Genomic DNA, 25,298 nt, shown 5'->3' on the forward strand with positions numbered 1-25,298 from the left:
TGATAGTATTACTTGGGCACTCTATGGTGCTATTACTTGGTCATTGTATAGCGCTATTGCTTGGTCATTGTATAGCGCTATTGCTTGGTCATTGTATAGCGCTATTACTTGGGCACTGTATGGCACTGTTATTTTGATTCTATCTGGCACTATTATTTAGACACCATATGGCACTATTACTTGGACACTTTATGGCGCTATTGCTTGGGCACAGTATGACACTATTACTTGTACACTGTATGCTGCTATTACTTGGACATTTTATGGCACTCGTACTTTAGCACAGTATGGCATTGTTCTTTGATTGCTATTTGGCACCATTTGGCAGTATAATGCTTCCCACCATACAGGAGTTGTCATAGACATCCTTAGATCATGGTCCAGCATTCACAGGGCCGTGCATTACCCAAATGGTAATCTTCCCAGGGAGCACTTGGACAATGTGAGAGTCACTGCATCTGTGGAGATAACCTCTGACCTCTGTGGTCATAGAGGGTGATTTTCCGCTGATATACACATCATAAATTAGATGGCTACACCTAACTTGGATATAACTGGGACAATTCACCCATCTGGATGGTCACATTTAAATATTAGTCTGAAAATTTCAGACTTTCCTCACACCTAATATCAATCCAAATCCATTCAGTAACTGTCAGACATCAATTAAAGGGAACTGGCCATTAGGACAAGACTTTTTCAGACTATGACCTCCCTTTATAACTTTATCAAAACTGAACACATACATCCACTAAATGGTTCCCCCAAAGCACCAATTAGGTCTCTGCCCCTGAGAAGATAAGCCCTCCAGCAGTATCTTAGAGGCAGGGATTATTTGAAATGTGTCATGTGACTCTACTCAACTCAGCAGATTGGCGAAGAGCGCTCACAATGGGGAGGGGCATCCATGACAATCTGGGAGGCTGCTTAGTCTGTACTATAACACCCACCCTCCCCGGTTTATTAGAATGCTTGTAAGATAAAATACCTACTAGGAGGCCTTTAACTTTCAGAGGTTTCCAATATGGCTATAAAGCATAGTCATGAGAGGACTGGTAATCCCTATAAAATTCACTGCCGCATATTACGGTGTATTTTACGCCTAAAGCCTGATTCCACCCAACCGCGCTAATATACCAGTCATTATTATGTCACAATCCAGGAAGCTGAGATGTTTCCCAGGTCCTCACATTGCTTTAGCATGTTTGCCAACAATCTCGACATGGCCATGGGACCCAGAGAACAAACGCGATACGACTTAGAAAAAAACCCCGCCCAAAAGTGGGCATTTCTGGATGTTTCAGTTTTCCTCTGATAGTCCAGGGGGTGTGGCCTAAAGGTTCGACTCCTGCCTGTTAGAATGTTGGTAAATATTTACCAACATTCTAATAGGCAGAAGCAACAGAGCGCCGAACAATCAGGGTGTGAAGTTCTGGAGCCCTCCTGTCCTTCCAGGAGCCTCCCACAAGTTCCAAGAGGGTTGACAAGTAAATTTATATGCAATACAGACAGTGACATCCGCAAAAAAAACTCCAGGGCGGGGTGAAAACAGTGCGCAATAACAAAATTTGTGACTTTCTTCCCGATCCTCTCTCTAGCTGTATCATTTCTTTCCTCCAGTCGGATGATTTCGCCATGTGGGATATCTAATGCACAAGCGCTGCCGTTGTCCCCGGCCGGTTACAACACCCAGGGTGTGTTATACAGGAGCAGAGGTGGGGGCGGCGGGGCTGAGTACAACAAACGAGATGCTGCAAATCGCTTCCTGTTCTTTGAACAAAACAAGTGGAGCGATGTGAGGAAACATAAAAGTTTTTTTTTTTAATTTTTAAAACCAGTTATAATGTTCTTCGAGGACACAATGAAGGACGCAGATCTGTAGAGGACGTCAGGAAGAAAGGCCGACAACGACAAGGAGTATGAGACGGGCAGGAAGTGCAATTTGATATACCCAGCATGCACTGCACATACCAAGAGGTCATAGGTTCAGACTGGACCAAGACAGTATCACAACAGACAGGATTAGATACACAACTTAGCAGACTGTATCAGACAGGACTGGTTTAGATATACCAGCTCTACAGAAAAGTAATGGTGGAAACACATATCTGGTTGCATTTATAGATGACTGGTTCCTGTAGTCATCTTATAACTATACTGGAGACGCTGCAGCCCCAGTTGTACTGGGACTTTTGGTTCCCCAGCCACAGTTTGCACATCACTAGATACATATTTCACAGACTGAGGATTGCACAGAACGAACCCACTTCTGCTAGTTGACAGTGGGATCACGTCAGCGATAGTACCCAGTCTGTCTGCGGTTCTATGGGACTTTTGTGCAGACACAGCTGAGGCAGGGGGAGCAAGGACTGGAGTCTGGTGAGAGGAATCGGAGCGCCCCCTCCCCTCTGTCAGTACGTCAGCCAGAATTGCTGGAATCAGGATTCACTAAATACACTTTTTATACACCAGTCACTAATCGTATAAAGGACACCAAACCCGTTTTTATACAGAGTGTCATGCATCATATTACAGGAGAAGAGAAGGGATGTGATAACTATGGTGACAACATTTTGGGGTCCAAAAAATATGTCACTTGTTAGCCTTTTTAGCTGCTAAGACCCCCGTACAAAGAGGGAGAGAAGGATCGGGCAGTTGCATTTGGAATTTCAACCTCCAATCCCTTTGCTGATAAGTAAGAGAAACCGCTGGCAGAGGAGTCTCCCCGCAGCTTTCACTTCTCTCCTTATTGAAAACTTATAAATGAGCCAAATGTTCATGTGTATGAGGGAGCCAGGAAGATATCTGTCTACTGAACAAACATATTGCCCCCTATTTAGAAGAGTATAACTACTATAATACTGCCTCCATGTACAAGAATATAACTACTATAATACTGCCCCGCATGTACAAGAATATAACTACTATAATACTGCTCCTATGTACAAGAATATAACTACTATAATACTGCTCCCTATGTACAAGAATATAACTACTATAATACTGCTCCTATGTACAAGAATATAACTACTATAATACTGCCCCTATGTACAAGAATATACAGTGCCTACAAGTAGTATTCAACCCCCTGCAGATTTAGCTGGTTGACACATGCGGAATTAACTTGGCATTGTGACATTTGTACTGTAGATCAGCCTGGAAGTGGGAAACGCACTGCAGCAAATTTTTTTTTTTTTTTTTTAAAACGTAAAAAGTTAATTCAGAGTGTCATTTATTATTCAACCCCTCAAACCACAAGAATTCTGTTTGGTCCCCCAAAAGTATTAAGAAGTAGTTCAGGCACCAAGAATAATGAGCTTCACATGTGTGGATTAAAGATCTCTTTTGCCAGCCTTTTCTGACTATTTAAGACCCTCCCCAAACTTGTGAACAGCACTCAGACATGGTCAACATGGGAAAGACAAAGGAGCATTCCAAGGCCATCAGAGACAAGATCGTGGAGGGTCACAAGGCTGGCAAGGGGTACAAAACCCTTTCCAAGGAGTTGGGCCTACCTGTCTCCACTGTTGGGAGCATCATCCGTAAGTGGAAGGCTTATGGAACTACTGTTAGCCTTCCACGGCCAGGACAGCCTTTGAAAGTATCCTCCCGTGCCGAGGCCAGGCTTGTCCGAAGAGTCAAGGCTAACCCAAGGACAACAAGGAAGGAGCTCCGGGAAGATCTCATGGCAGTGGGGACATTGGTTTCAGTCAATACCATAAGTAACGTACTCCACCGCAATGGTCTCCGTTCCAGACGAGCCCGTAAGGTACCTTTACTTTCAAAGCGTCATGTCAAGGCTCGTCTACAGTTTGCTCATGATCACTTGGAGGACTCTGAGACAGACTGGTTCAAGGTTCTATGGTCTGATGAGACCAAGATCGACATCTTTGGTGCCAACCACACACGTGACGTTTGGAGACTGGATGGCACTGCATACGACCCCAAGAATACCATCCCTACAGTCAAGCATGGTGGTGGCAGCATCATGCTGTGGGGCTGTTTCTCTGCCAAGGGGCCTGGCCATCTGGTCCGCATCCATGGGAAGATGGATAGCACGGCCTACCTGGAGATTTTGGCCAAGAACCTCCGCTCCTCCATCAAGGATCTTAAGATGGGTCGTAATTTCATCTTCCAACAAGACAACGACCCAAAGCACACAGCCAAGAAAACCAAGGCCTGGTTCAAGAGGGAAAAAGTCAAGGTGTTGGAGTGGCCTAGTCAGTCTCCTGACCTTAACCCAATTGAAAACTTGTGGAAGGAGCTCAAGAATAAAGTCCACATGAGACACCCAAAGAATCTAGATAACTTGGAGAAGATCTGCATGGAGGAGTGGGCCAAGATAACTCCACAGACCTGTGCCCGCCTGATCAGGTCTTATAAAAGACGATTATTAGCTGTAATTGCAAACAAGGGTTATTCCACAAAATATTAAACATAGGGGTTGTATAATAATTGACCCACACTTTTATGTTTAAAATTTAATAAAATTCAACTGAGCAACATAACTTTTTGGTTTGTAAGATTTATGCTTCTGTTCATAAAACCTACTCTCGTTTGCAGTTTGAAGGCTCTAACTTATTTGCATCTTATCAAACCAGCTAAATCTGCAGGGGGTTGAATACTACTTGTAGGCACTGTAACTACTATAATACTGCCCCCATGTACAAGAATATAACTACTATAATACTGCCCCTATGTACAAGACTGTAACTACTATAATACTGCCCCCTATGTACAAGAATATAACTACTATAATACTGCCCCCTATGTACAAGAATATAACTATTATAATACTGCCCCCATGTACAAGAATATAACTACTATAATACTGCCCCCTATGTACAAGAATATAACTACTATAATACTGCCCCTATGTACAAGAATATAACTACTATAATACTGCCCCCTATGTACAAGAATATAACTACTATAATACTACCCCTATGAACAAGAATATAACTACTATAACACTGCCCCTATGTACAAGAATAAAACTACTATAATACTGCTCCTATGTACAAGAATATAACTACTATAATACTGCCCCTATGTACAAGAATATAACTACTATGATACTGCCCCCATGTACAAGAATATAACTACTATAATACTGCTCCTGTATACAAGAATATAACTACTATAATACTGCCCCCTATGTACTAGACTATAACTACTATAATACTGCTCCTATGTACAAGAATATGACTACTATAATACTGTTCGCATGTACAAGAATATAACTACTATAATACTGCTCCCAATGTACAAGAATAGAACTACTATAATACTGCTCCTATGTACAAGAATATAACTACTATAATACTGTCCCTATGTACAAGAATATAACTACTATAATACTGCCCCCTATGTACAAGAATATAACTACTATAATACTGCTCCTATGTATAAAAATATAACTACTATAATACTGCCCCTATGTACAAGAATATGACTACTATAATACTGTAAGCATGTACAAGAATATAACTACTATAATACTGCTCCCAATGTACAAGAATATAACTACTATAATACTGCCCCCTATGTACAAGAATATAACTACTATAATACTGCCCCCTATGTACAAGAATATAACTACTATAATGCTGCTCCTATGTACAAGAATATAACTACTATAATACTGCCCCCTATGTACAAGAATATATCTACTATAATACTGCCCCCTATGTACAAGAATATAACTACTATAATACTGCCCCCTATGTACAAGAATATATCTACTATAATACTGCTCGTATGTACAAGAATATAACTACTATAATACTGCCCCCTATGTACAAGAATATAACTACTATAATCCTGACCCAATGTACAAGAATATAACTACTATAATACTGCCCCCTATGTACAAGAATATAACTACTATAATACTGCCCCCTATGTACAAGAATATATCTACTATAATACTGCTCCTATGTACAAGAATATAACTACTATAATACTGCTCCCTATGTACAAGAATATATCTACTATAATACTGCTCCTATGTACAAGAATATAACTACTATAATACTGCCCCTATGTACAAGAATATAACTACTATAATACTGCCCCTATGTACAAGAATATAACTACTATAATACTGCCCCTATGTACAAGAATATAACTACTATTATACTGCCCCATATATACAAGAATATAACTATTATAACACTGCCCCTATGTAAAAGGTAAATTTAGTAGACAAATTAAATATAGAATTAGTTTTGTACTACTAATATATCCTGGAATATGTCACAGGGGTTAAAATATAGTTGCACTGTCCACCGCCAAACCCCACCCCCATCTAAACCTCGTGGTTCATAGGCAAATAGAGCTTATGTTTTTTGTTTGAATACATGATTGTATGAAATGATATTAAATGGGCGCCCCAGGACATAGCAGATATGGGTTAGCTGACTTCCCTAGCGTTCTAATAAGTTAAAAAATGTATTGAAATGAGCCACTTCATCGCAATCTCGGGAGGTGTGGGGTGGGAAATCCTTGTTTACATGCATACAATGGAGAGTGGGGACAAAGCAAATGTAACACACAGTATTTTAGGAAATCACAGCAACTCATGTTCTCAGCCATTGTTTGCCCCGTTTACTTAGTCCCGGAGCAGCCATTTAATTTTCCCCTCTAGACCGCAATCCTCATGGCTTGTAACTTGACCTTCGGCGCAGCGTCATTTCACTGTCTTGCCTGATAAAACATGCTTTACCTTGCTCATGCTGCACAAAGTGTACCTTTCCCTATTATCCTGAGTCATGGATGATGGACACACCTAGAACCCTCCATCATGACTGGATTACAAGAGCCTAGACTCAGGTTATATAACTCACCTAATATAAAGAGTTAAGGAAGGGGAGGGTGTAAAATAAAGACCAATAACCTCCTAGAATTAATTGTCACTTTCCCTCCCCCATAGTGATTATTACATGTCAGGATGGTGGACTATCCAGCTATCATCATGCTGCAAAGCATCAAGGCCTAATTTTTCTTTTAAAACCGTGTCCCTACCATTTTCAACTTTTTTGGAAGTAATGTAAAAATAGAAATAGGGGTCCTTCTTCCTGTTATGCTTTCATGACAACCTTACCTTTCCTATCTAAATCAACACTTATTTGGTTGCCCACGAACCCCTCCGTGATTGTCCTCAACTGCTCCTGGAAGATGCAGAACAGTGACGGTCTGGACCTTCCCCTTGGGCCATATTAGAATTTTTAATTTCATGCCGACCTAGTAAATCACATATGGAAACACCACGGTGGTAGCTTCATATTTTGCAATGAGAATGGGAGAGAGATGGAGACAGGATCTCAAAAAGTCTGGAGGAGCATAGGCCCAACCAGTACGATTCTTGGTGACCGCTACACAAGGGTTTGAATTCATGGTTAAGGTGGACTGCTGGTTGCACCACAAGACTATCTTAAATTCATTACGTATTGACCAATGGTGATCAATATGGCTGAAACATTTAGCAGCAGGTCAATAATAATTTCCTGTACAGTACAATAAAAAACAGTCAATCGTATTGATTTTCGTTTCGGACAGAAAAAAGTTCTTGATATATCTGAGAATGTCATCGAAGGATTGAACGAAATATCATAGGACTCGTGTGATCAAGACTTCACCTTGATGTCTAGAGCTTAAAAGTTGGTTCTAATGGTTTGTGGTGGTCCACCATCGAAGTAGCTCCAGCTTTACAATCATAGTAGACAGGCCCAGGAACTAAGTCGACATGATCACGACCCACAAGAATGTCAATCATATCACAATGTATAGAGAGTAAGACTTCCGTAGCAACATACTCATCCTAAAGAGTAGAGCCATATAACCAAGCTGAACATCCACGATCAAGTCCCACACCCGATGCAAGCAGAATGAAACCTCCTCCGTAGTCAAGGGGTTAACCTCCGTAATTGGTTTTCCCAGGAGCAACCTACATTATTCCGTAATCTATGAATCGCTTCATCTCAAAGGAAATTTCCACACAGCTCTGGAGCAACTCCTGAAATAACACAATTCTACTTTTGCTTTCAACACAAAAAAGAAAAAATTGCAGCAATCTTTTACGGAATTTCATAAAGTTTGCAGATACGTAATGTTTAGTTGAAGATTGTTTTAAGACTAAAGATCATGTGTTGGACACAGAATTGTAAAGACGGTCAGCTAGCGCGGGGACCCTCAGAACCTCTTACCTGGTGTCGGTGACCCTGACAGACCATAGGACACCGGTTGGCTTTTCTGATCTTCTCGGCAGCTGGTGTAAAGTTGCTGTGAAGTTGTGTTCCCCAGCGAGGTGTGGTTCCTGTGTGAGAATAAGGAAATGCTTCTGCTCTCTGCTGTGTTTGTTCAGAATCTCACAGAGCACTCACAGTGGACGAGATGGAAAGTACAAGGCGAAGAAAGAGGAGGAGGGAGGTGGCTACAAGCTTCAAACTCTTTCCCAATGCTGAGAAACTTACTTCCCCAGGGTGGAGGGAGGAGAAGAGACTCGCACAATAATGGTAACTTATCTAAGGATGACATAACCTGGAAGGACAATCGACAATTTAAAGATTATAGGATGAAATACGGATACAATATCGCTCCTTTTACCCTCCTGCACAGGTAAAAAATTTAAAAATAATGTATCTACCTAAAAATATACCACCAGCATTCTCTTTGTATTGACGGTGACTACCAGAATGCCCACAAGAGCATGGAGATGGACCTATTAATCACAAGTAGAGGGCATCTATTAGGGCAAAGTCTACAAGGTGATACCCTGATGCCTACAAGAGTCTGGAGGTCTAATCAAGTCATCACTGGTGGATTTGGGCACGGTCTAGTAGGTTTGTGGTGTAGCTTGCAGAGAGTATAAATTGGAATCGGAAAAAAATTCTATTAACTAAGTTTTTCAAGAGAGAACCACTGATGTCACCTCGACACTGGCGTGATTCCATATCTATAGTTACATTTCCATCTTGGTATATTATTCCATCTCCTCATTCTGATCTCTACATGTCAATCCCACGCGCCTTCCACCTTCTTCAGGCCTGTAAAGTGCAGAGCCCGTCCTGTGTGAGTCACACCATGAATCGTACTTCATACAAGTCCTAACGCGTCAACTTCCAGGGAACCCAACATAGCATCGTTCTCCGGTTACCTCAGGTCTGGAGAAATGCATTAGAAACCATTTGCTCAGAACCGGAGGAAAGTAAAATGCTCAGGGTGTAATTAACAAACCATAATGACAGACCGGACTGTTATTTAGAAAGTTGATAGAAAAACAAAAGTAAACTCCAGACTTTTCCCGATCCTCAGTAAAAGTCGCTGGGAAGGCGCAATATTTCGCCTTTAAATTATGAGATTTTTTTTCTGCCTTACAGTCATGTGACACTACTCCCAAATAACAGCCTAAAAAGTACAATGAGTCTTTATTCCAACTCTGAGCCTAATCTTACATATCACATTTTTGAAGAGAAAACTGCCTTTTGAAAGTAGGATATCATGATGTCTATTGGCTTTTAGCAATATTGATAGTCAATAAGTATAGTGAAATACAGCAATGCCTTTACATAAACACGTAAATGTCCCCTTCATGTGAATCCACATTGGCACATGTTGAAAAATGACTTGTTTGGAACAGCGTGCATATTTTGTGAGTCCGCTCCTGACTGATCGACCCCTGATAAGGTACATTTACCTCCTCAGAACAGGAACTACACAAAGTACCTCCATTCACTAGAGCGGCCAGGGTGAATTCTGGGAATTGGACATTTGTTATCCAAGGCTTTAGGTAGTTCCATAGGAAGGGAAGGCATTGTTCTCTGCTGGGCTATTTCTGGACATGGAGGAAAGCAAGGAATTATTTGCTTTTCTTGGGCCTTGTTTTGTCTCTGCATAGCTGGAAAAATTCTCAGGGCTAAATAAAAATATAACTGCTCTGTCGGTCAGTTCTCACTGTAGATATGGAATTTATTAATGAATCAGAGGGATCAGACTGAACAGAGGTTATAGGTCCATCCCATAAAACTACACTCAGCTACATTGAATTTTATAAAATGCAACTTGTAGTGTCATGGATCAGCCACCATTTTCTATCTGCACTCGTCCTAAAGTCTGCAGGAAGCCACAGTTTTATCACTACTCATCATCGCGGCAAGACGAGAAATGCAGACAGTGAAACACACAGAAACAAGGTCTATACAATACAGTCCACAGATGAGCCGTGTGAGGGGGCACAGTATAGAGAGGGGGCAGCATGAGAGGACAATGTGAGGGCACAGGGTGTGGAAAAGTATGCAGAGGGGGAAGTGGAAGTGCAGTGTGAAAAGGGGGCCCAGTATGGAAAGGGGGAGACGCTGAAGATAGATGGACAGTGTGGCAGTTATATCTAATAATGGCGGACAGTGTGGTGGTGATAGTTAATAAGGCCGAATAGTGTGGCAGTTGTAGTTCATAAGGGGGACAGTGTGGTGGTTATATCTAATAAGGGCGGACAGTGTGGCGGTTATAGTTAATAAGGCTGAATAGTGTTGCAGTTGTAGTTCATAATGGCGGAGAGTGTGGTGGTTATATCTAATAAGGGGTGGACAGTGTGGTGATTATATCTAATAAGGGCGGACAGTGTGGCAGTTATAGTAAATAAAGCCGAATAGTGTGGCAGTTGTTGTTCATAAGGGGGACAGTGTGGTGATTATATCTAATAAGGGCGGACTGTGTGGCGGTTATAGTAAATAAGGCCGAATAGTGGGGCAGTTGTAGTTCATAAGGGGGACAGTTTGGCAGTTATATCTAATAAGGGAGACAGTGTGGCGGTTATAGTTAATAAGGCTGAACAATGGGACAGTTGTTGTTTATAAGGGGGACAGTGTGGCGGTTATAACTAGTAAGGGCGGACAGTTACTTATTTAGGAGCGCAGGGCAGATATTTTTCCCCAGGAGCATTATAATGTGTAACGGGTCTGGGAGGCGGAACCTCTGAGCAACTATACAAGGGGGCGATCCTTGTAAGGAAGCGGGTGGTGACCAGGGAAGACGGGCAGGTAGTCACAGCAGGTGACCGGGACAGTCTCTGGGTAAACGGGCAGGAGGTCACGGCAAGTGACCGGGACAGTCTCTGGGTAAACGGGCAGGAGGTCACAGCAAGTGACCGGGGCAGTCTCTGGGAGAACGGGCAGGGGGTCACAGCAAGTGACCGGGACAGTCTCTGGGTATAGGGTTGGTACGACCTGTGACGGCTGAGCCTCCAGGTAGGCTAGCAGGCGGATGGCAGGTGTGTGCTCCCAGGTGAGCAGGCGAGAGTCTCTGGATAAGCAGGTGGTCACAGCATGTGACGGCGGAGCCTCCAGGTAGGCTAACAGGCGGATGCAGATGAGTGCTCCCAGGTGAGCAGGCGAGAGTCTCTGGATAAGCAGGTGGTCACAGCTTGTGACGGCGGAGCCTCCAGGTAGGCTAACAGGCGGATGCAGATGAGTGCTCCCAGGTGAGCAGGCGAGAGTCTCTGGATAAGCAGGTGGTCACAGCTTGTGACGGCAGAGCCTCCAGGTAGGCTAACTGGCAGGTAGCAGATGAGCGCTCCCAGGTGAGCAGGCAAGAGTCTCTGGACTGGCAGATGGTCACAGCACGTGACGGCGGAGCCTCCAGGTAGGCTAACAGACAGGTAGCAGGTGAGCGCTCCCAGGTGAGCGGGCAAGCTGGTCCATAGACAGACTGACAGGTGTCAGAAGGCAGACCGTCGGACCTCAGGCTAGCAAGCAGGAAAGCGGATGACAGGCAGCAAGCTGGCAGGAAACTGGCAGGCAACTGGCAGGTAACTGGCAGGTAACAGGCAACGGGACCTGAGGGCTGAAGCAGAGTAGTGAACAGTGCAACAACATTGCTCGGGCACCTCCATTTTGGAGGAGGTGCCTTATATATGGTGAAGTCCTCCGGCCATTGGCCGGGGACTCCTTAGGACGGCGCGCGCGGCCCCTTTAAGAGGGGGGGAGCGCGCGCGCCCTAAGCACCGTGGCCGGGAAGGAGCGCGTGCTGCCAGCAGAGCGGGAGGAGGACGCCGGGCTCGGAGCGGAGGGGTGAGGGGAACAGCGTCCCTGCCTAGCAGGGGGCAGGGTCGCCGACGCTTCATAATGACACTTATATTTAAGGTACTGTGTCGGGATATCATGCAGAACATCAGAGATAATGGAAGTCTGCAGAGATGAGCTGAGGATGTGAAAAGGCATCTGGACAATATAGAGACGAAAGGGATGAGAATGACTCCCAATCAGAGAAGACATAATATACAGGGTGGTCCAAAAGTAGGTGGACAGAAAGTGTAATAAGGTTATGAAGGGGGAGATTTATCAAACACTAAATTGCAGCCGCCTGTCTGGATCATCGTCCAATAAACCATGAATTAGACGTGGACGATAAGATTCCACCCAATAGATTTCAGGATTCGCATGATAGAAGCTCGTGAAATTCCCAATTCCAAAGAGGCTCTTCTGTGGACTTTTTTTGGACTCTGAACAAATGTTTCAGCAACAAGTTGTTTATTATCTTCTGTACAGACTGTTTTGGGTCGACCAGTTTTTGGAGCATTAAGGATTGAGCCAGTGGCATTGAATTTGTCGCGAATGCGGTAAATGGTTTGTCTCTTTGGGGCTTGAGTACCAAATGTTTCAACCCAATTTGCTCTAATATTTTCACCTTTTTGAGATTTCCAATACTCTGCTAAAATCCATTTTCTTTAATCTGTATTTAAATTATTTGCCATTATGTGTTATCTGAATTATCTGAAAAGAAAACAGATTTGGGGGAGATCTATCTGTGAAAACTAGATCTGTGAAACTGGCTCAGTTGCCCTTAGCAACCAATCAGATTCCACCTTTCATTTTCCAAAGAGTCTGTGAGGAATGAAAAGTGGAATCTGATTGGTTGCTAGGGGCAACTCAGCCAATTTCACTTTACACCATGTTTGATAAATCTCCCCCTTCATAACCTTATTACACTTTCTGTCCACCTACTTTTGGACCAACCTGTATAATGTACATGCATGTAAATGTTTATTTGTGATACTGACAAAGTCTTATCTGTACTCTGGTTCCTGTATTGTTGGACGTCTGGTGATGGCTGTTAATGACGCGCCCCCTGGGACATATTCCTTTTTGAGGGGAATACCCGGCACCGGATCAGATGGGGGGTTGTAGTCTCCGAGCGGCTGTGACCCGGTCCCGTGCCCAGGGCGTCAAGCTCAGTGTGATGTGGCAGCTTTACAGATGTTACTAAAGTTCTTTTGTGTCGACTACGCCACCCGTTGTGATGCGGTCACTGTGGCCGCCGCTGCAGCAGGGTCCGCTGAGGCTGATGGTGGGTGCGCAGCTTGGTGAGATAACCCCCAACGGGAGGGGTATAGCCTCAGAGGGGACAGGCGCAGAGGATGGGGGTTGTGGTGGTGCGATGCAGCCGGCAATGAAGACAGACTCGGGTTGTGCAGTTAAGGGTGTTTACTTACTGCTGATGTTGTACTGGTCACTCCAGCTGCTAGTGACCACCCGAGCCGTGCTGCGTCCACCAGGTCCTGGATCCGGCCAACCCCCAAACAAGTCCAAAGCGTGGCCCTGAGCTCTCCCTCTGTCCTTTCTTCAGCCGTCCCCACCAGTGATTCACCTAGGTCCAGCTCCCTCGGGCCTTCTTTTGGGACACCCTTGGCCCTGGGTTCCCTGACCCTTCATGTGGTGTGCCTTCGGGGTGAATGTGGTGGGTGACCGTGACAGACACTGCCCACGGTCTCCGGTCTCTGGCTGGGGAATGTCTTTGCCCCCACCAGCTTGGGTTCCGGTACCCTCTTGCTGACTCCTCACCCGGTGCTCTAATTTGGGTTCTTGGGTCCCTTCAGTCTTCCCCCTCTGGGTCTTTCTCTGCTCCACTCTCTCTCTCTCCAGGGCTGCTGTTTCCTTCTCTCTCCTCTCCAACTGACTTGTTCTCAGCGTCTGACCCTGATCTAAGTTGGTGCCCTCCTTATATATCCCTCTATGTGTGAGCTCAGGTGACCAGCACCCAATGAGCTCCTATCACTACCCAGACTGCTCCCCCTATCTGCCCCTACACTACATGGGATGTACCACCCCCCTCCCACTCCAGCCAGGAACAGGCTCGGTTGTACCTGCACATTTCTAAGTGGGAGTACCGTCGGCCTGCTCCTCTGGAATGGGATGTATGTAGTGCATGCAGTCTATCTGAGCTCAGTTCCACACTCCTTCCTTACCCGGGAGTGGAATATCACACCTCTGGGTTGAGGTGCAATACCCCTGTAGCAGCCGAATCCTCAGGGTGCTACATTCCCCCCTGGTAAATCACAGCACGTCCTCGGGCTGTAAGACATAAAACACCAAAACATACAAAATTTTTATATGAACATATAAAACATATAAACATTATATATATATAAAACTTTTTATATAAACATTCTCGTAGACTTCTCTTGTCTCTGGTTCCTCCTCCGGACACTGTGCAACGTGTGTCCGGGAAAAGTGCGACAGTCTCTTAGAAAAATCTGGTTTTCTTATAAAACCGGTAGGGGGCGCTTTAGGACGCGCAACTATATACAGGGGAAGTTGAAAGTTGGCCGCTCTCAGTCCTCGGCCAGGTAGAGGGTAGGGAATGGCTGCTCACAGTCCTCAGCCTGTAGGATGAAGGGGTTAACGGGTAAACAGTTCCCTGGTCCCAACGGGGACTATTTTAGCAGCAACAGTTTCAGTTTCTATATACCCCGATTGGGTAACTATTTACAGCTCCTGCTCTGCCGCACTCAACGGCGTCTTCCTCCTGCTCTTTCTTGATATGATGTTTCTTCAGACCCGTCCGGGTCCTCTGGCTCCTCCTCCCCGTACCGCAACTCCTCCTCCGTCAAGCGGTGTACGTGGAGGGCGTAAGGTCCTTTGGCACACTTGTGCCGGGTGAAAGTGACCTCGTCTCCGACGTAGAGGTCACGGCCCTTGTGACCTTCCGGCAGGTGGGACTCGACGTCTCTGCGGGTCACAAAAACGTCACCGCGGTTGTTACGGTCCCGAATAAAGCCCCACCCATGCTGCGGGTTGAACTTTATCACTGTCCCGATGGTGCGGGGACAATGCGCTGCACGGGGGTTCCTCCTAGTCCGGCTCTTCTGCTCCGCGCTCTGGATTTGGGCCTGTTGTTCTCTGACCCGCCTCTCCTCCCGTTCTCTCTTAAACTCTGCCAGCTGTTGACGGCAACACTCTGTACGTTCAGCTGCGGCTGCCCGAGTTTCTCCGGTGAACCCCATCAAATCTTCTCCCGTGGGGTCCCACACGAATTGGGCTTCTGCTAGAGGAGGCGAGACCCGAGCCACGGGCTTCGGAGCCGGGATTAGGGGCTCACACAAGGGCCCTAGTCTTTGCTGCCGCTCCAGCTCAGGGTACCCTTCGGGCCAGATGAAGGGCCGCCCGTCCGGCCATGTGAGCTGGCCGAAGAGGTCCTCCCCCAGGTGTGGCACCCTTGGTATTGCGGGCGCGGGCGCGGTGGTGGTGGCGCCCGGGTTGCCCAGGCCTTGCGGCCAGGCCTGGGGCACCTGGAAGGTGAAGGGCACCGTTAGGACGGCGGCGCCCTGGGCTACCTGGCCTTGCGGCCAGGCCGGAGGCTCCGCGGAGGTAGGGGGCGCTGTTGGTGATGCGGCGCCCGGGGGTACTAGGCCTTGCGACCAGGCTGGTGGTATTTCCTGCTTTGTCACGCTCCGGGTCGAGGCGCGTGACGTCACAGGGGTCGCTGCGGCGGCTTCCGGTCGGGGCCTAGTCCATAGCGGTGACATGGCGGCTACGGGCACAGCAGGGGGACTTTCGGGCTCTGCGACGGGGAGCTGGGGCAGGTAAGCGGTGTCACGGCTTGGGGTATAGGCGTCCCCTTTACCTGCCTCCATGCGTTCGGCTCCCTTCTCGGCGCCGTCTCCGGCCTTGGGTCCTCCCGCACCATCCTCAGAGGCGGTCTGCTTCCTCTTCCAGGGTAGCGTGCTCCGTTGACTGGTCTTTGCTTGCTGGGTCATCTCCCGGCCCCACTCCGCCAGTATCTCGCGCTGTACCCGGGCCATCCTCCTTGCGAGGCCCTCCAGGGCAGTTTGTGCACACTCCCGGTCTCGGGGGAGCTGCGCTAGGATCTCCGCTAGACCTAGCGGGGTTGTGGACTCTAGCAGGCTCCTGACCATCGGGTCGGTGCTGCTCTGCTCTGCTCTCGGCAGGCTCCTGGCCAGCGGGCCGGTGCTGCTCTGCCCTCCTTCCTCGGTCTCTAGCAGACTCCTGGCCAGCGGGCCGGTGCTGTTCTGCTTTCTCTCCATCTCCGGGTGAGCTTCTCCGCTACTCCTTGTTAGACCTCTTGCCTCCGGGTGCGCTCGCTCCAGACTGCTCCAAGCGACACCCATCTTTTCTCTTCCCTTTCGTCTCCTCCCACTTAGAGGGCGGTCCCGGGGCAACTCGGTGACTGTCAGCTCCAGGGGGAGTTCTTTCACGCTGACAGACACCTCCAGCATCACAGTCTCTGTTGGTGGGGGCGGTTTCCACTTTTGGCGCCATTTTCTGTCCTGGCCCACGATGGGAGGTGGCCTCTTGCCCTCCTTTGGCACGCCCATAATGGCGTCCGCTGCTCTTCCAAGGCGGGAAATCTGCGGTTTTGGCGGGAAGCGTCGCCCAGTGGCGGGAAACTCTGCAGATGGCGGGAACAAGCTGGAAATGGCGGACAATCGGCGGGAAACGACTGGTGATGGAGTCCGATGGCGTGGACCCTCCGGAACCGGCAGGAGTCTTCTCTCTGAGGTAAACTTGCACTTTTCTTCAGGCACGCAGTACCCGGGTGTTGCGGGCACGTAATCCTGCCGACTACGCCAAAGTTGACGCGCCCCCTGGGACATATTCCTTTTTGAGGGGAATACCCGGCACCGGATCAGATGGGGGGTTGTAGTCTCCGAGCGGCTGTGACCCGGTCCCGTGCCCAGGGCGTCTATCTGAGCTCAGTTCCACACTCCTTCCTTACCCGGGAGTGGAATATCACACCTCTGGGTTGAGGTGCAATACCCCTGTAGCAGCCGAATCCTCAGGGTGCTACATTCCCCCCTGGTAAATCACAGCACGTCCTCGGGCTGTAAGACATAAAACACCAAAACATACAAAATTTTTATATGAACATATAAAACATATAAACATTATATATATATAAAACTTTTTATATAAACATTCTCGTAGACTTCTCTTGTCTCTGGTTCCTCCTCCGGACACTGTGCAACGTGTGTCCGGGAAAAGTGCGACAGTCTCTTAGAAAAATCTGGTTTTCTTATAAAACCGGTAGGGGGCGCTTTAGGACGCGCAACTATATACAGGGGAAGTTGAAAGTTGGCCGCTCTCAGTCCTCGGCCAGGTAGAGGGTAGGGAATGGCTGCTCACAGTCCTCAGCCTGTAGGATGAAGGGGTTAACGGGTAAACAGTTCCCTGGTCCCAACGGGGACTATTTTAGCAGCAACAGTTTCAGTTTCTATATACCCCGATTGGGTAACTATTTACAGCTCCTGCTCTGCCGCACTCAACGGCGTCTTCCTCCTGCTCTTTCTTGATATGATGTTTCTTCAGACCCGTCCGGGTCCTCTGGCTCCTCCTCCCCGTACCGCAACTCCTCCTCCGTCAAGCGGTGTACGTGGAGGGCGTAAGGTCCTTTGGCACACTTGTGCCGGGTGAAAGTGACCTCGTCTCCGACGTAGAGGTCACGGCCCTTGTGACCTTCCGGCAGGTGGGACTCGACGTCTCTGCGGGTCACAAAAACGTCACCGCGGTTGTTACGGTCCCGAATAAAGCCCCACCCATGCTGCGGGTTGAACTTTATCACTGTCCCGATGGTGCGGGGACAATGCGCTGCACGGGGGTTCCTCCTAGTCTGGCTCTTCTGCTCCGCGCTCTGGATTTGGGCCTGTTGTTCTCTGACCCGCCTCTCCTCCCGTTCTCTCTTAAACTCTGCCAGCTGTTGACGGCAACACTCTGTACGTTCAGCTGCGGCTGCCCGAGTTTCTCCGGTGAACCCCATCAAATCTTCTCCCGTGGGGTCCCACACGAATTGGGCTTCTGCTAGAGGAGGCGAGACCCGAGCCACGGGCTTCGGAGCCGGGATTAGGGGCTCACACAAGGGCCCTAGTCTTTGCTGCCGCTCCAGCTCAGGGTACCCTTCGGGCCAGATGAAGGGCCGCCCGTCCGGCCATGTGAGCTGGCCGAAGAGGTCCTCCCCCAGGTGTGGCACCCTTGGTATTGCGGGCGCGGTGGTGGTGGCGCCCGGGTTGCCCAGGCCTTGCGGCCAGGCCTGGGGCACCTGGAAGGTGAAGGGCACCGTTAGGACGGCGGCGCCCTGGGCTACCTGGCCTTGCGGCCAGGCCGGAGGCTCCGCGGAGGTAGGGGGCGCTGTTGGTGATGCGGCGCCCGGGGGTACTAGGCCTTGCGACCAGGCTGGTGGTATTTCCTGCTTTGTCACGCTCCGGGTCGAGGCGCGTGACGTCACAGGGGTCGCTGCGGCGGCTTCCGGTCGGGGCCTAGTCCATAGCGGTGACATGGCGGCTACGGGCACAGCAGGGGGACTTTCGGGCTCTGCGACGGGGAGCTGGGGCAGGTAAGCGGTGTCACGGCTTGGGGTATAGGCATCCCCTTTACCTGCCTCCATGCGTTCGGCTCCCTTCTCGGCGCCGTCTCCGGCCTTGGGTCCTCCCGCACCATCCTCAGAGGCGGTCTGCTTCCTCTTCCAGGGTAGCGTGCTCCGTTGACTGGTCTTTGCTTGCTGGGTCATCTCCCGGCCCCACTCCGCCAGTATCTCGCGCTGTACCCGGGCCATCCTCCTTGCGAGGCCCTCCAGGGCAGTTTGTGCACACTCCCGGTCTCGGGGGAGCTGCGCTAGGATCTCCGCTAGACCTAGCGGGGTTGTGGACTCTAGCAGGCTCCTGACCATCGGGTCGGTGCTGCTCTGCTCTGCTCTCGGCAGGCTCCTGGCCAGCGGGCCGGTGCTGCTCTGCCCTCCTTCCTCGGTCTCTAGCAGACTCCTGGCCAGCGGGCCGGTGCTGTTCTGCTTTCTCTCCATCTCCGGGTGAGCTTCTCCGCTACTCCTTGTTAGACCTCTTGCCTCCGGGTGCGCTCGCTCCAGACTGCTCCAAGCGACACCCATCTTTTCTCTTCCCTTTCGTCTCCTCCCACTTAGAGGGCGGTCCCGGGGCAACTCGGTGACTGTCAGCTCCAGGGGGAGTTCTTTCACGCTGACAGACACCTCCAGCATCACAGTCTCTGTTGGTGGGGGCGGTTTCCACTTTTGGCGCCATTTTCTGTCCTGGCCCACGATGGGAGGTGGCCTCTTGCCCTCCTTTGGCACGCCCATAATGGCGTCCGCTGCTCTTCCAAGGCGGGAAATCTGCGGTTTTGGCGGGAAGCGTCGCCCAGTGGCGGGAAACTCTGCAGATGGCGGGAACAAGCTGGAAATGGCGGACAATCGGCGGGAAACGACTGGTGATGGAGTCCGATGGCGTGGACCCTCCGGAACCGGCAGGAGTCTTCTCTCTGAGGTAAACTTGCACTTTTCTTCAGGCACGCAGTACCCGGGTGTTGCGGGCACGTAATCCTGCCGACTACGCCAAAGTTGACGCGCCCCCTGGGACATATTCCTTTTTGAGGGGAATACCCGGCACCGGATCAGATGGGGGGTTGTAGTCTCCGAGCGGCTGTGACCCGGTCCCGTGCCCAGGGCGTCAAGCTCAGTGTGATGTGGCAGCTTTACAGATGTTACTAAAGTTCTTTTGTGTCGACTACGCCACCCGTTGTGATGCGGTCACTGTGGCCGCCGCTGCAGCAGGGTCCGCTGAGGCTGATGGTGGGTGCGCAGCTTGGTGAGATAACCCCCAACGGGAGGGGTATAGCCTCAGAGGGGACAGGCGCAGAGGATGGGGGTTGTGGTGGTGCGATGCAGCCGGCAATGAAGACAGACTCGGGTTGTGCAGTTAAGGGTGTTTACTTACTGCTGATGTTGTACTGGTCACTCCAGCTGCTAGTGACCACCCGAGCCGTGCTGCGTCCACCAGGTCCTGGATCCGGCCAACCCCCAAACAAGTCCAGAGCGTGGCCCTGAGCTCTCCCTCTGTCCTTTCTTCAGCCGTCCCCACCAGTGATTCACCTAGGTCCAGCTCCCTCGGGCCTTCTTTTGGGACACCCTTGGCCCTGGGTTCCCTGACCCTTCATGTGGTGTGCCTTCGGGGTGAATGTGGTGGGTGACCGTGACAGACACTGCCCACGGTCTCCGGTCTCTGGCTGGGGAATGTCTTTGCCCCCACCAGCTTGGGTTCCGGTACCCTCTTGCTGACTCCTCACCCGGTGCTCTAATTTGGGTTCTTGGGTCCCTTCAGTCTTCCCCCTCTGGGTCTTTCTCTGCTCCACTCTCTCTCTCTCCAGGGCTGCTGTTTCCTTCTCTCTCCTCTCCAACTGACTTGTTCTCAGCGTCTGACCCTGATCTAAGTTGGTGCCCTCCTTATATATCCCTCTATGTGTGAGCTCAGGTGACCAGCACCCAATGAGCTCCTATCACTACCCAGACTGCTCCCCCTATCTGCCCCTACACTACATGGGATGTACCACCCCCCTCCCACTCCAGCCAGGAACAGGCTCGGTTGTACCTGCACATTTCTAAGTGGGAGTACCGTCGGCCTGCTCCTCTGGAATGGGATGTATGTAGTGCATGCAGTCTATCTGAGCTCAGTTCCACACTCCTTCCTTACCCGGGAGTGGAATATCACACCTCTGGGTTGAGGTGCAATACCCCTGTAGCAGCCGAATCCTCAGGGTGCTACATTAACAACGCCAAGAATCTCTTTACCATTATTAATGACATACTTGGAGTTGTAGGTACATGTGATACAATTGTGTATGGAGCTGACCTCACATTGCAGTTGATCACTGCACTAAGCTTAGTATTGTAGTAATGGTGGTTCTGGTGATGTATTTCTGTACTGATGATGGTTCTGGTGCTGTATTCATGAACTGAGTGAGGGTCTGGTGATGTATTTATGTACTGATCGCGGTTCTGGTGATGTATTTATGCACTGATTGTGGTTCTGGTGATGTATTTATATACTGATGACAGTTCTGGTATAGGATAATGACACTGACACTTGGGGAACAGGATAAGGAAACACTGACATTTTGGGTACAGGATAATAAACCACTTACACTTGTAGAATAGTAAAGTAAATTTCCCTTGCAGAGTAATATTGCAGGAAAATATTATTTGCTTTATATTGCAAAGAGTGAAATCCATGGTGAAAAGCTGCAGCAGCACTGATGAGATTTCTTAAAATCTCTTGCACTTTATGGTCCGTATGGTATGAATTATTTATGATAAGAACTTGTACTACATTTCATTTAACCATTTGAGGAACAGATGATAATTCTTAGACTGGTTGATGCTACAGTCATCTCAGCCATTTATAGCACATGTCTCCTCAGTGTTATTTAGTTTCTGTCCTCGGGAGGGGGATGATGTCCCTTCTTGTCTGGCTCCTTCCAGCAAACACACTAGTAGATCCAGTCCCTGCTGGGAGTTGTCATTTAAGGTAATGAGCATCCAGCAGAATTTGGCTGAATCATTGGCCCAGAATCCTCTGCTGTGAGAGGATTGAGGTGTTAGGTAGGAGGAGTTGCTATCTCACATACAGACAAAGCCACACATAAGATTATCCAGCAACCTCCCTGTATCCAGGAGGAGCCCTGACAATACCCTGCCTGCCGCCAGCACCTTATCAGCAGCATCCCCATCTCCACTACCTGTACCGTAAGTACCAGCACCACCATCATCCTAATCCCATGCACTGTATCCATTTATCTACATATTTCATTATAATCTATGTATTTATCTGGCAGCTCTGCCAAATGGAAGGAAAAGCTGAGTTTAATGATAAGGCAACCAGATCACTACCAGGCGAATGATGCAATTCTATTTAATATAACACATAATGTATATCTATTGCATATACGTCGCTGTTATATATATCTCATGTCAATCAATCCATCTCCTGCTGAAGTTTTTTATCCACATGTTATCATCCATGGACACATCTTTCCACTGACTTCACATGATGACTATTAGTAAATTCTCTTGATTTTGCTGTAAATATATTAGCAATTTAGAAGGCACTTTCTTTATCTACAATTTTTCTATTTTTTCATTTTTTTCTTGAGGAGGATAGGATTGAAATCAGAGAAGGGAATTGTCTTTGTGAGGGGTGGGGGGGGGGGCACAAACATTGGAGAATTCCCTATATCCTCGATGTAGTGTGGGGGCAGAATGTAAATGAATGATCCAGTGCCACGGTATCTAATAAAATCTGATTATTGTATTTGGTACCGGACACTTAGGCGGATGCATTCATCATACAGGAACGTGTGTCCAATATCAGATGCGACCTGGAGGGCAATGTAAAATTAGTATTCTTTATTAATAGCAGGCTGATGGTTTGCTACTGTCATGGGTGTGGCGGGCACACTGCGGTATGTGCGGTGCTATTTCAGTCATGGTGAATGCATAATGGAGGGAGCTGTTTGCAGGGCGGCGGCTGTATTTAGGTGACTAGAGGAAAGGATCTCATGGAAAAAATCAGGTACATCTCAACTCATTAATGGACTCCCAGAAGTGCTGATGGTGAAGAGAAAGGGGACCTTCTCAGAGCTGAATCTCAAGTCCAAAGCTGATTTTTATTCTCAACAGCTATTGCTTCCACATCTCTTCTCCTTAAGCGCATATATTAGCGACGTCAGACACACATGTTCTTAACGACTTGCCGTTTATGGTTTGTCTGTGAAGATTGTCGTCTTAGGCCATAAGTTAAAACAGCAAATTACCGACCGATCACTGCCACGAACTGTGATCCTTTCTCAGTTTCTACTGACAAGATGTAGATTTGTTGTTCACCATGAATGACCCTTCTGAGAAAGTCTAAGAAGTCAACTTTTCGAGAGATATCTGACATTGGTGGTCACCATCAGGCTAATTAGTGTCACAAAAAGATGTTGATGTTTGGTTGAAAATGGGCTAAGGCATCCTTTTTGGTCATCCAAAATCTATAGTGTATGGCCACCTTCATTTCTCCACATGTTGTTATGAATTTTACTTCACTTATGACATGACATTAAGTCTTCTTCTTTTTCTACGTGATATTATCTATTCTTCTTTGGAAACTTCATGTCTTCTCCATAGTTTGCTTTCTATTTAATGTGTTTTCCTTTAGTTCCTACGTGGTGATATGACTTTTCCTTCCTTTTCCACGTGATATCTTCTCCTTCATTTTCTACATGATATTGAGTCTTCTTCATTTTCTATGTGGTATTAAATATTCTTCTTTGGTTTCTACTTCGTCTTCTCTTAAGCTTGCTTTCTAATTAATGTTTTTATTCCTTTATTCTTCATTTTCTATATGATATTGTATTTTACTTTTTTATATGATATTATGTCACTTCCTTCGTGATATTTTGTCATCTTCTTTATTTTCTACATTATGTTGTATTCTCTTTGTATTCTAAGTGATGTTGTCTTCTTCATTTAGGTGGCAATTTATGATGGTTTTTTTGTTTGTTTTTCATTTGTAGGTAATAATGCTGGACACACTAAGCAGCCAATATGATTCCTTCCTGTTCTGGAAACTTCCTATCCCAGAGTTGGATCTCTCCGAACTGGAGTGCCTTGGCTTAGAAGCAACGACCAAGACTTCCAAAGCTGGATCAGTAGAGGAAGACACCCTGCTTGAGTACACTGCCTTCAACTTCTGGCGAGAACCTATCGCCAGCATTGATACTTTGGACTTTGACCTGATTTAAAAGAAAAAAAAAAGATCTTAAAATCCCCAAGGCCTTGCTGTAATCTACCTGCCTTTCAACCACCGATCACTCATTGAGCTTGAATAATTTATTTATTTATATCACAACCCTGGCGGTTTCTCTTTGACTGTGTTCTTTTATTTGCTGGTATTTATTTAGTTTTTTTAAATTACAGAACTTAGTTTTGAAAAGTTTGGGTGATCTCACAGATGTGATGCTGAATTACCGAAACCAACTAAAGCCGATTCCTTAGCAAAGGGGCTGTTCTTCTCAGATCATCTGAGCCATCCAGCCAAAAGGCAAATTATCTGCTCTCTCTGATGTAGATGCCAACTCTGAGAAGTTCAGATATGGCCGATTTCATTCTAATCCTGTTTAGTCCTTATGTTAGCTACACGTGAAATGGTTTTGTACTGCCTTGTTCTTCACAAAAAAATCCAAGAACTTTTGTTGGTTTGTAGAATGTGATTACCAATAATGGGTGCGGGGATGTTATTTCTGTAGAGGCTAAAAATTATTTGGTTGGCTGTTCATGCCCAAGGTGTTAGGGCTGAGCTCTAGTTATAATTTTTGGAAGAATTTGTAAAAAAAACAATGCTAATTTAATCTAAAATAGCCATTGAAAAATGTGTCCAATAATAGGCAGAAAACAGCAACCATTCTGAATGATTTTTCCTTCTCAGCTATGTAATTGACAGTTGTTCTTGTAGACAAATTATAAAGTGATGTTGGCCTTTCGAAGAATTGTAGAGGCTCGATATTGTCTAGCAACATTGAAAAATAAAGAAAATATCCCAAAATCCATGCTCCATCCTAAAAATCAGCCACCACCTTTCGCATATAAAATGCAAGAGATGGAAGTGGTACATATTAACACCTTCTACCAGTCCTTCTGTCCCAACCCAAGTAATGATCAGATCTTTGCAGAGATGTGGATGGTGATTTGGCTTGTCATAGTATTTATTTATAATAGATGAGGCAAGAAGTGTTATCGTGGGGTCACAGAAACAGACTTTAAGCTATTTCCATTGTATTTCTGAAGGACCATGAATGTTATAAGACAGTATCCACTTTATGTTGTAGCCAGGTTCCACAAGACATTTCACCGAGCAAAAGACTGTGAGGCTCTTAAGTGTTACAAATATGACAAAATGTCGAAATTTGCACTGCGCCAAATAAAATATTTCAGTTGTGGCTTGGACTTTTGTATTATTATTGATGTTGTTGTAGTCTGTGTGCGCTTCGAGGTTGTCACGTCAAGTGAAAGATACCAACCCATAAAAAAAACTTTTTCCAATAATAATGCTATCATAGTTGTCTGACATGCATGTACTTCATATATTCTGGAATCTTCCACATGAATGCTTACCGTACGTCAGGGTGCTCACTGTCCATCTGCTGGAGAAAGAAGTAACTGCAGCATGAAATGCATTTACTGGATTG

General features: G+C 47.2%; 2 protein-coding genes across 2 annotated transcripts in view; one reads left to right on the plus strand and one right to left on the minus strand.

Annotated features, from left to right (window-relative positions):
- Nucleotides 1–8,391, minus strand: part of CDC42SE1 (CDC42 small effector 1) — a 76,926-nt gene extending 68,535 nt beyond the window's left edge. Inside the window, exon 1 of the mRNA XM_073639373.1 lies at nucleotides 8,208–8,391. The gene's annotated coding sequence lies outside the window, so the exon portion shown is untranslated. The remainder of the gene's footprint in view (nucleotides 1–8,207) is intronic.
- A 13,142-nt stretch (nucleotides 8,392–21,533) lies between these two features.
- Nucleotides 21,534–25,049, plus strand: MLLT11 (MLLT11 transcription factor 7 cofactor). Its single transcript, XM_073637627.1, has 2 exons — nucleotides 21,534–21,816; nucleotides 23,628–25,049. Exon 2 carries the CDS (start codon nucleotides 23,634–23,636, stop codon nucleotides 23,853–23,855), a length of 222 nt encoding a protein of 73 aa, XP_073493728.1. The 5' UTR covers nucleotides 21,534–21,816; nucleotides 23,628–23,633; the 3' UTR covers nucleotides 23,856–25,049.
- Nucleotides 25,050–25,298: the final 249 nt, after the last annotated feature.

This window comes from Phyllobates terribilis, unplaced genomic scaffold (assembly GCF_046119375.1).
Source record: "Phyllobates terribilis strain yellow unplaced genomic scaffold, ASM4611937v1 Scaffold_7__3_contigs__length_470593459, whole genome shotgun sequence".
Lineage (NCBI taxonomy): Eukaryota > Metazoa > Chordata > Amphibia > Anura > Dendrobatidae > Phyllobates > Phyllobates terribilis.